Source organism: Penicillium manginii, assembly GCF_028828005.1.
Source record: "Penicillium manginii strain IBT 31320 chromosome Unknown utg000005l:1.0-5665137.0:1.0-5668048.0, whole genome shotgun sequence".
NCBI classification, from domain to species: Eukaryota; Fungi; Ascomycota; class Eurotiomycetes; order Eurotiales; family Aspergillaceae; genus Penicillium; species Penicillium manginii.
Genome location: NW_026643106.1, coordinates 2840427 through 2852479, shown reverse-complemented (window position 1 = coordinate 2852479; position 12053 = coordinate 2840427). Strand labels below are relative to the sequence as shown.

The window sequence follows — 12053 nt, the reverse complement described above, 5'->3', positions numbered from 1 at the left end:
CGGGGTGGGCACAGACTCCGAGTCTGCAGCTTGGAAATGAGGAATGATTCCAGGCCCACACCGTCCTTGTTCAGCAGTGTCCGAAGTCATCATGACACCCTGACGAGAAGTAGGGGCCGACGACCAAGAAGGGTGGAGCAGACCAACAGATCCACGTTGCCGGGCCCCAGAAGGAAGCACCCGGGAGAGTGGAGTGGGAACTTTAGGGCCAAATTGACAGCGTCTGATTAGCGCCGCTGGAGCCCATCCGAAGGATTAATAATGATAATAATCGATTCTGGGGGGTTGGCGGTGCACAGGCATGCGTTCGAGGGATTCCGGATCTTCGCCGGGGCAGCAGAACAGGATCATCAAACCCATTGGCCCCCTGTTTATTTTGCTTTTGCTTTTTCCTTTTTCGTCTTCTTGCCTCTTTCCTGTTTCCTCTTGATCTTCTCCGCTTTTAATCCTCGGGTTCTTATTTGTGCTCGCTTGATTCCAACGCTGCTCTCTGCACAATCCCGGCCAAAACCGATGCAGCCTCGCGATAAAGTTGTTTCAAAGGATTCTTTCCTTTGACCCCATCATGCAGTAGAGGATCAAACAACCACTGTAAGTCTATTGAATTCCTACCAAGAAGGCCATAGGAGACTCGTCAGATACGGGAGTCAATGTCCGAGAGCGGCTAGAGTGGTCAAAGTCAAAAGATCAAGGGAAATGAACCTCCGGGGGTGCTTGAAGTGATTCATCCATTCATCCTCATTTTCTAGCCCAGAATTTCTCAGCGGCTCCTGACTGGATCGGAGACACATCCTGGTCTGGTGAGGCTGAAAGCAACACCTGCTCTACCCGCGCGCAGTGCCTTGGTGGCTTGTGTCGGAGGATTCAGGACCGCTGGTTAAGCGCTGGCAGGGATTCTCCCCCCACCACTTCTTTCACCATGCATTCTCCCTGCCACGAGAAATCTTCTTCTGGTGTCTCACCAATCAGCACGACGGGCACAGTCATTTCAATCACAAGGCGAAGTCCGATTTCCCGTTTAGTGACGGGTCCTCACCTTAAAAATGTAGCCTGTAGGATGTGCCCGTCATTTCATCGGCCATCGTGTCCCCCACATCGCGTCGATGAACGGACCATGTTGACCTACGTGGACATGTCAAATTCCATAATCTAAGCGCCCCAAAATCTCTTGGTTTAAGCATGTCTACTATGTGTTCATCCCGTCGCCTCTGAGCTAGATTGATCAAAGAATGATAGAACAAAAAGATATTTCACAGGCGATCGGAAATGAGCTACCACTCTCCCTGGGCAATATCGGTATATCTCCGGAGATTTCGAAAACTGCCTCGCCCGTGAAACAAACGGGGCGTCATAATACTGGGGCGAGCCCATTAATTGGCACTGATTATGAGGGAAAAGATTATATGAATGGAACCACCGATGCACAGTCAAGTTTTCCCATAAATGACCTAGCTTGGCTGTGCAATTGGGGCCAAAAGGAAACGTACGAGTTGAATCATATTGCAGTCCAACGGCGCAGTCCAACAGGGCAGATTTTGAATATTCAGAGTGATATGGAGACCCGATAAAAAGAAACACCGAGATACTGAGGCTAATATGACATACACAACGCGTTCCAAGGTTCAGAGTGGGTCGCGGCCCCTTCCGTAGGGTTCTAGATACGATCGCTCCATAAATGTTTCCGGAAATAAGGAAGCCAACAAGCAGAAGATAGAAACGTAACACATGAATGAAAATGCGTCGATCTCATTTGCCACGCAGTTCCGTATCCGAACACTGCAATAATGAGCATGACAATCAACGACCTTGGCGAGCATCTGGAACGAGATCATCTTCATCCGAGAATCCTTCTAGGCCATCTTCATGGCCGTGCCCGTGATTATCCAAGGTATCATCGGCCGCCACAGAGATACCCCGTGCGCCCCATCTGTTGGTGTTGGGCTGGCTGTCTCCTTCCGTCTCCTCTTCCCGCAGATATTGCTCCTCATCGGCCGATGTGCGCCGAGCACGAAAATTGACCACGCGGTTGACTATCCAGCTCTTGTTATAGTCATCTGAATCCACCACACCACCGTTACGGAGCTTCACGCGCTGGCGCGAATAGTATACCCAGGCAAAATCGACATAGAAAGCAGTTTGGATGATACCAAAGATCAAGGCAATGGGATCCCAGTGCTTCTCAGAACCAAATCCACGTACCATCCAGTTGAGAATATAGAGTGCTCGATAGGATCCCAGGCATGCAAGGTAGTAGGAGTCGATCACGGTGGGAACCGTAGTTTGGCGCAGAAGAAGGAGCTGCGGCAGAACACACACCGATTCGAGGACAATCGAGAATGCCCAGAATAACTATACATCGGTCAATAATTCGCTCGATACGAGACATTTGAGGTTGCGGGGATGTCTCCACTTACCTCGCTCAACCAGAAAGAAGGAAACCCTCGGTATGTTATGACAATAGCAATTGGAGCAATAACTACTGAACCAAGCACCGACCATATACCGAGCTTCCAAGCACGTTCTCTTTCTCGTGTCCGAGGATAGACCCGCATCATCAAGAAAATAAGGTAGGAGGAGGAGGCAAGAAACAAAAGCTTGAAAGGGGTGTTCCAAAGTACTCCAGCTCCATAGTAGCTGAAGGACCATGAGTAGCTCGAAAACAAGTCCAAATATCGAGTGAAAAAGACTAGGGCATAAAGCAGCTGTGTGAGGAGCGAAACGCCTAGAAATAACAAGGTCTGGGTCAGTGGACCATGTTATCGGACGGAATCGTGAAAGGGCCATATCGCCTACCTTCAGCGCTCTTATTCCTGTGAATCGCCCATACCAGTACACAAACAGATGCAAGGTGGGCAATGTCGGCGATGACACGGAATACGTTGAATACCGCCATTGCGTGGAAGGGATGGCTGGGTGCGGGGAGAGAGGTGTTCGAGTTCGAGTTCGATCAAAGGAGATCGCTTCTGGAATAAGCCCAGATTGACTTTATTCAGGGTATTCTGCGGTAGCTGTTAGGTCGAGTTCACAGTCCTGCTGGTCCCAATCCTTCCAATTTGCAAACCACAGCAGTTGACGTGGAGGAAGCTCCAAGTCATCACGGGAGCTCCACGCTATCGTCTCCGCAGAGCTCGGGCCGCGTGTCCTCACGTGAGACGTGACGTCAGCATCGGCACCTGGTCCTTGAGGTGTCAAATATCATGTAAACCTTGGAATGTAGTATTTAAAGTCAAGAGGTTATACTACTAGTATTCTAGTAGATAAGCTCTCTAGATTAAGATAGACAAAATAACCTTCATGGCATTTTCATTTGGAGTTACAGAGCTAGTCCTCATTGAAAGACTATTAATTCGGGAAGTAAAGCTATTAGAGTATAAATTAACTAAGATAGTCACTTGATAAAAGTCCGTTCAAAATCTGTTTTAAGAAGACTGGATTTTAAAGGCTATTGAGTAAATAAATATTAGATAGATATTGAAGGGCTTTATAGAACGAAACCATTAAAGTATTGAATCCTAAAATCGAATTTAGAATTTGTAAATACACACCGAAGTAAATTCCGGTGGTGAAGCTCACAGACAGGGGTTTGGGATTATTGGTAGCCCGTTCGAAGACGGAACTTTGATATCGTTAAAGGAATCAACGAAGACTTTTGTAACGTATTTCTTTTTAAGTGAAGTCGCTGAAGGAGTAATTACTAAATTAAGGACGAATTAAAAATTGAAAATCCTGCTAAATAAGTCAGCGAAATGACTCACTAGGAGAATTGTCAGCGAAGGTGATTTCGATAAGTTGGTGAAGCCAACCGTAGAAGCGGTCGTTGAAGCAGGTCATTAAAGGAAGTCGTTGAAGCCGACCGTGGAAGCGGTTGTTGAAGCTGGTTGTTGAAGCTGGTTGTTGAAGCTGGTTGTTGAAGCTGGTTGTTGAAGCTGGTCGTTGCAGCTGGTCGTTGAAGGAAGTTGTTGAAGGAAGTTGTTGAAGCCGACCGCTTCCACGGTCGTTGAAGCTGGTTGTTGAAGCGTGTCAATAAAGGAAGTCGTCGAAGCCGTTAGAAAAAAGTCGTTGAAAATTGGACAAAGAAACGGTGAAAGATATAGCTTAAGCGAATCATTAAAGAATATCAGTCAAATAATCATTTAACGAAACGCCTGTCGTTGAACGAGATAAAAGTCTCGTTAAAGACATTAAAGTCGTCACAGACTTAGTAAAATATTATCCAAGTAAAATTTCGCTCCAGAAAATCGTTAAAGCATCTAGAGTACACACTAAAGCAATCGTTGAAGGGTTAAAATCGTTGAAACGATCTTTTCAGAATTTCGACATTCAATATTGAAAAAATAAACATAAAATAGTTATCCAAGTATTTTCCAGGGAGATATCGAGAAGAGTACAAAGGTAAATATCTGAGGGTTTTCATTATGAAACTTGTTGAAGCCAATAGTTAAGACTTTATCTTTATTAGGGACTGGTATATCTATACGTCCCCTTTCCACCAAACCCAAAGATTTCGTTTGATCCTTACAAAGTACGAAACAAATCTAAAGATCTTTACATTTTCACTGGTATCATTTATTATTTCCTTATATAGCACAGTTTATTTTCTTTGTTTTCTCAGGTCTTAAAAAAGCCTACTTGAAGATTTTCCTAGTTCGGCCTATCAAGTAGTACCAGATCAAATTTAATCCGTATTACTAATTTATTAGCCAGCTAGAGGTAATAGACATAGAGTACTGTTTGAGGAAATTAGATCAAATAATAGAGGGAACTGAAATTAATATTCTGCTGTATAGAGTGGACCAAAGAGCGGATAGCTACCCTTTACTTCCTACAAAACAAAAGGAATTATACAGTAGAGAATATAGAAAGCGGGCGTTTCTGTCATAACAAAGCCCTCAATATTAGACGTATGCATTGCAAGAGAATCAATAATATATAACTATTAACCTTATTCCATCGAGTTATCTACAAATAAGCACTATTACCTGAGAAGACCACAATCTCGCTAGTTATATTGCATTTTCGAAAATAGGCTACTACTCCCGCCGGCGTATACGCCACAGTATGCTAAATTGAGTGGATACTATTCCTTTACTCAGTCAGGCCAGCAGAATCCAGGCACTACGAGAAATCAGGGCTACAACCTGTTACAGAAGCCATCACGAAAATTCGAAGCCAGAATTCTGGCCAACTCAACTACCCAGTGCTGATAGAATCAATTATCCACGAAATCACTTGGGATATTCTACAAAAACGTCTTTGTGGCAGTATTTGTATAAAAGAGATTCCTCCGATCAGTACAAGTATAAAAGTTTAGCAGCTCAGCACGAGCAAGTGCGATTAGGCTAGATACAACGACTGCGCTGTATACCCCATCTTTAGCAGAGTGAGGGACAAGGGCGGTCATTTGTGTGATACAGTAGTATATTAAATATTCCTTGTGGCTCTCGTGAGCCATATACAAGGGTTAATTCGACTAGTGTAAGTGAAACTGTGTCGGGTGCATAAATCCAGTCCCTTTTCCGCGGTAGACTTTCTACTAGTATAGCACACCCACGGCCAGGCATCTTGCGTAGCGCAGAAGAGCTTATGGCGCGAAGCGGGATAGGTACAGTGTATGTGTCATTGTAGATTGGACAGCTGTTGAGCCGCCTCGTTCTGATACATGTTCAACGTTTTTCTCAAATTTTCTACTCTCATCTCCACATGAACGTATTGTAACGATCACGCGAGCCCTGCTTCCACCAAAAATGGGAAGAAGCGACATCTCTCAAGCTCGGGGAGTAAGGCTAACAAACCTTGCTGGTAAGTGTACGTACGTAGATGAGAAATTGACCACAGCTCGTGCATGGGAAACCTTTCATCGAGACCAAACTCTCTATCACGAAAGCTGATGCAAAGAGCAGAACAGCAGCTCGGACCAGTGAATAGGCAGCCCATTTTCCAGGCTCCGCTACTGCTGCCATTTTTTCTTGTGCTCATCCAGCCCATCCATTGCATCACCAACCCTCTCTTTTCTGATTCCGCCTGATTTTCGTGGCACAATATCTTGCTGACTATGTCTCGCAAAAAATGAGGTCTTCTACCGAGTCCATTGAACAACGAGCGCACCGCCAGATCTCACTTAGATAGCCCCTGAACACGACTATAAAAAGACAGCAAAGACGATGCTTGGGTGGTCGATTTTGGCGGCGGTTTTACAGAAGGCTGGGTCGAGAAATCTCACATAAACACGATCGAAGGTGATTTGGCAGGCCTTGTCAAAATTGAAGAGCTTCTGCGGCCATAAAGCAGTTGTTTCGTCGCTGAATTCAGGCCACTAAATGGAATCTAAAAAAGAGTGTTGATGTGCTAGATTGAGAGTGATTTCTCTGGATTCCAAGGCTGTTAAACGAAAATGTAAGACTTGCCTAGGATATATCATTTACTGCCAGCAAGGAAGCAAGTACTAGTACTTCAATACTAGTGAACTACTTATATACCAAGCAACTTTCCAAGGCTTTGTCAATTTTCCCGCCTCCATCATCAGGAATGATACCTTTCGAATTACTTTCCATATGACTCGCACGGTTGCATTTATTTTATCGATAGACGAAACTTTATAAAATGCGGCAGGTCTTAAAACTCAACCTAGTAAATGGACCAGGATGTTTGAAATGCCGTTGTAGGGGAGATAACCGCCGGATATTACTAGCATTACTGAAGGATAAATAGAGAAATAATTTGGACCTATACAAATCACAAGCGCCCTCGATGATTTCCATCCTCACCAACCCATCCGCAAGGATCTAGCTGATCCAAAGCTTCTTCCACAAAAAAAGTCAGCCAGCCACCATTTCCAGACGCAAACTTGAATCATTTCGGCTGGGGATCCACATTCCCCGTGGCCTGTCTAGCACGACGCTTCCTGCGTCTCCGGATACAAAGCCACCCCCCACAAGCCAGAATAGCCACCCCAATAATTGGGACCCCGATCATCGCGAAGTACAGCAATGAGTTCCATCCCCTGACACCGCTATTATCGCCATTGTGGTGGTCAAACGCCCCGTCAGGGACCCCCCTGTCCGGGCTTCCAGACGGCGAGGTACTTGCCCGACGTCAATGGAGGCAACGAGGGGGACATGGTCGCCGTGTCCGACCCAGCCCATGTGACGTGCCATGCGCGATGAACAATCATTCCCTGTGTGAAAGTGCCTGTGGCATCTGTGCGCGATGCCAGTGGGGCGGTGATCGTCGTTTCCCCGGAGTTGATCGTCCGCCCACACGCCGGCATAAGAGCAGATGTCGGTAGGACGTACCCTTCAGCTCGGAAGGTGAAACCGCTGTGATGGTCAGTAACGGGATACGGGAGAGTGTAGATAGGTGAGGGAGACAGGGATGGAAGTGGAACGGGATTATCATACCTGGCGCAGCAGTATGCCGCGGAGTAGTCCTTTGTCGACGACATTTCGTAATACGTCCAGTCCTGCGGACAAACGGCAGGGCTGAAGGTAAACAGATCGTCATCGCTGGCGCCTGTATCCCATCCGGAGGGCTGGCAAGAGGAGAACCCTGGGGCTGCGGCATCGGATGCCAGTACTTTGACGCTCCTAGGTGTGCCCAGCGGGCTGGCCGTGATGGTTGTGAGCTCAAAGGCCGAGGTACATCCACTTGGCTGGACAAAGGGGGTGGTGAGGCCCGTCGCCATCACAGTCGTAGCCATCGACGCCATCACGGAGAGCAGGGACGTGAGGGTCATTTTCACTGCGAGCTCCTTTTGTAGGGCCTCTCAGGTCAGTCCTTCTGCTCACACGTGGCGTCGTGGGGGATTTCTGCGTGGATTCTTGGTTGTGGTAGTAGTTGTGTTGGTTAATATTATTATTATTATTATTGACTGACTGCTGTGAAATCGAGAGTGGCCGTAGTGAAATGCTTTTCGGCGTAGCTATTTACCTAATTTCACATTTCCTCGTGTTCCAGCCACTGTTTGTTCTCATTATTTGCCCCTAATTCTTAGTCGCTCCCCGCATTGGCCCCCCGACCCTGTCCCGTTCGCACTACGGACAAAGCACGGAGGCAAAGCCAAGCACTTAGTGTCCTTCTTGTTTCACTACCCACGAGAAACGAGCTCTAAGCGATAGTTAGTCGACTTGTCCTGAGCTAGTTGTCTAGTCTTTGCGAAGTTACATTGGTTTGGGGGTTAGATCCAGTAAGGGCAAACAGATCAGAACCGACCGGCCGCCAAGAAATATCGACTCAATCAAGCATATATGAGGCACTTGATTTACCATGTGAGAACAGAGGCGATGTCAAAAATTCTCTAGCCACAACGAGAACTTTGTCGTTGGATCCAAGATAGGATATCCTGCCGTTGACTAGCGAAGAGTTTGAATATCATTGTAAGTTCAAGAACATTTGTTCATTTCTAAATTCTACTGCTGATACATGTATTAATTATAGATAGTGTGTCTTGCGGTTCTAAGCACCTCACATCCTGTCAGTGATGCAACCTTGTAATTTCCGGTACTGCGCTACTCAGAATGTGGGTTGCCATATCTTAGCTGGTCCTGTGCTTCTGGGTTTGTTGGTCGCCTATAGGATGGAATTCATGTGGATACGGAATAGGTGAAGGCTTCGAGATCTTGTATATGTTTGCCAAGGGATCAAGCCTTGCCATGGATTATAGGAACTGGTTTGGCAATCATAGCCGACGAGGAATCTATGGATGCTGATTCGACTAGCAGAATACAAGAATAGTTCTTCCTGAAATATGGATAATTGTCATTTCCCATTATCTATCTGAGTTGACAATTCATTAAGTGCTAAGGAAATGGGTACAAAGTGTTTGAAGTAATAGGTTTCTAGTAGATTCAATGACGCGAATAAAATCTCGTACTATGTATCTAAAACCTTTCAAAAACTGGAGGAATTAACACCAGCTATCATATACCATGATTAGGTTTAACAATCGAATCCTGGGCATTGAAGTGGCGTGGTTGCTTATTCATCGACGTTAACAGAACGACTCCCCGCATTCTTGCAACCGCACCCGACTTTTCCCCCAGTCTCCATCCCCCACAATTGCCTTGTCTTTCTTGTCTCTAAGTCCCACGAGACAAAATTGAATTATATAATAAATGATTTTGTTTTGAAATTCTGTCTTGTCATCATTGATTGTATTCCAGGAGCAAGAAAAGCCAGAGCCAGTTCAGCCTAGACTCTGAAATAACGCGACTAGGATGGTATGAAGTCTGGCCAGTCACTTTTACGATGTAATTCCAAACCTCATAACTAAACGAAATCCTGCTAAGCAAGTGAATAAGTGACCGCTGCAGAAGGCGACATGTTCGTTGTGAGTATGCCGATCGCCCACAACTTTTCAAATCCTCACACTTTGCAGGTCAGCGCAAGCAAGGAAATCCATGTAACAATTGCAAAAAAGCCAAGGCAAAATGTGCCGGTGGGAAAGTGGATGTTTGTCGCGCAGTACACTATTCATCCGAACCTGGGGAAGTTGTGATAAGGAGTTCACGGCGATTGTCTACGACCACCATCAGCCAGCCTGGCTTGGCAGACGAGAATGATCCGCCTTGTCAAGATAAAACGTGCACAAATACTCCTGAGAAGTCTGCATCTCCCATGAGTTCTAATTTGCCCGAAGTTTTGACGCAAGATACTTGGCCATAGGAAGGCAGCTCTTTACAAGGCGACCATCTACCTGCAGATTCGACTTTTGACACGGCTGACAGCGAAGTTTCAATCTTTCCAACGGATCATATGACTAGTACAGCACATCATTTATTGCATCAGTCGATTGTTCAAGTAATTATTCATATCAAGAGGCTCTTATGGATACTCGAATGTGATTGACGGTCCGTGAAGCTATGGCGATCTAATGTCATAAGTAGGCATCTCTATTCTCTGGAGTCCTTTCTTCAACTAGTCAGAACTCCATCTTCTGGCCACTTCAAACCGAGTTTGAACTATTACTCTTCCAACATTTTCTTGTCGAGCTTTCTCCTTGGGTATGTGCCTTTCCACCAACTAAAGACACTCGACTGACTGGTTGACTGATCAAAGAAAATTCAGTTCGACTATGGTGATCCCCAAAAGCACTTTCGAAATCATGTTTCAAATGCCGCCGCTACTGACAGGACGCTCTTATACGCAATATTTGCTTTATCTTCGCGACACTGAGTGATTTATCCAACGGGTACTTTGTCTTCGCAGAAGAGTGCCAGCAAAAATGTCTCAGCTCTCTCATACGCGCTCTGAATGACTATGATACAACGGTTGAAGAAAACATTTTCGCATCGGCCTTAATTCTCCGGCTCATAGAAGAAATGAAAGGTGAGCATATTGATTTTGTTGCTTTTCCATCAGCTGGTACCATATCATATTCAGAACCGCAGCCGGGATCAAACCGGGTCGATTCACATACTTTGTCTGCTCGGCTTTTACTAAGAATCAAAGCGGGTAATATCACAGAATCAAAGTTCACCGATGCAGCCTTTCTAGTCGCTCTTCGCCAAGAAATTATTATCTCCAATCTTGCACAAAGACCCGTGGGATCGATTGCGGAGCATTGCAATATAGACACATCGTTCGGCCCTACGTCTGACCTAATGTGGACATGTAGAGCTATTGCCCTATCGTCAAAATTTACCGATCTCGCCTACGGAGATAGCGAGTTTCGAACGAAAGAAAAGTGGGAGTCTTTGATGTAGTATCTGCAGGATTGGGAGAGCTTGCAACCACCTTCTTTCCAGCCGATATTCCGTGGGAAAGAAAGTGGTGTGTCTCCTCATTTTCCAAGACTGCTGTTTTGTAGTGATTATCACGTCGCTGCCTGTCAGTATATCGAGCTTTCTCGTATTCTCCTGATGGCATCGGATCCGACTGCCCACCAAATATGCATTGGAAGATTGCGCCAAGGCCGAAACCACGATGAGGCTATCCGGGAATCGGTCCGACTCATATGTGGTGTGGCGTTATCTAATAGACAGTATATGCCGACCCGTTCTACGGCAGGGTTGGTTATTTCGATGCGCGGAGGATTATTTTATGACATGAGTGAAACTAAAGTACTCTTGGAACTGCTTACGGACGCAGAGTCTCATCTTGGATGGCCATGTTTAAAGTTGAAGGATGAGCTGCAACGGTTGTGGAGAATACCTGATTCTTGATCACTTCCAAGATTGTCTGTTGCTGGAATAAAAATGTAAATTATCTCAAAATAAACTTGCAGATCTGGACTGATATAAGGATACCATGGATGGGGTTTTTTATACTGCCCTTCATTTACCTATCGTTCTCCACTTGTCATCAACCTGTAGTACAATAAGTACGGGTAAGGTACCTAAGAATTTTTGTTTCTCTCTGTCAGCCTTAGAGCTACCAATCAAAGCCGAGGTCTAGACCGAGCATGGACCGGACAATAGCCCCGGCCATTTAGAGCTAGCTAGCTGTGCCCTACTTTCCGCAATGAGCAGCAAGTGGAGATAATTCAAGTTGAGTAGTATTACCACAACGGTACTAAGAGAAAGCTGGGTAAGTGCAGAAGTAGGACATACAGTAGGTGCCGGTATTCTTGGCCAAGCCAATGACTAGTACTTTGAACCGACTCGGAACCTACCTAGGTAATATATCTACAATGGATATTAATAGCCAATACTATCTTGATTCATGCTAGGTAGTATATGACCCATGACTGATTGATACAAATCATCTATATCTGCATAGGGACAACATGGAAATGAGCGTGGCCAATATTTAGGCCATTATACACGTCAACTTTCTGTAAAGTGATAGAATGATGGGTTTGGTAACCACCCGAGGCATCTCCAGGATGACGCGTTAAGAATCAAATTCTCATCGGGAAACACGAGATGCTATAACGGCCGGCCGGGGTTCTACCCTGGTTAACGAGCACATGATCCGACGGTATCTGAATAGATTGATAAGATGACCTCTGATTCGGTCGTGGCATCAACAACGGGAGAAGAAGTTGGAATTACTCTTTGCTGTCCTCCAGAGGGGTTTATAATAAAGGGGCCCCATCCATCCCCATCATAATGCAA

General features: G+C 45.6%; 2 protein-coding genes across 2 annotated transcripts; both read right to left on the bottom strand.

The window, feature by feature from the left end:
* Positions 1-1797: 1797 nt before the first annotated feature.
* On the bottom strand, positions 1798-2893 carry N7533_007454 (ER lumen protein-retaining receptor; the record flags this gene model as incomplete). The annotated part of the gene is made up of 3 exons (XM_057104104.1): positions 1798-2349; positions 2415-2722; positions 2794-2893. 3 exons carry the CDS (start codon positions 2891-2893, stop codon positions 1798-1800), a joined length of 960 nt encoding a protein of 319 aa, XP_056959061.1.
* Positions 2894-7042: 4149 nt separating this feature from the next.
* Positions 7043-7732, bottom strand: N7533_007453 (uncharacterized protein; the record flags this gene model as incomplete). Its single annotated transcript, XM_057104103.1, has 2 exons — positions 7043-7316; positions 7398-7732. 2 exons carry the CDS (start codon positions 7730-7732, stop codon positions 7043-7045), a joined length of 609 nt encoding a protein of 202 aa, XP_056959060.1.
* Positions 7733-12053: the final 4321 nt, after the last annotated feature.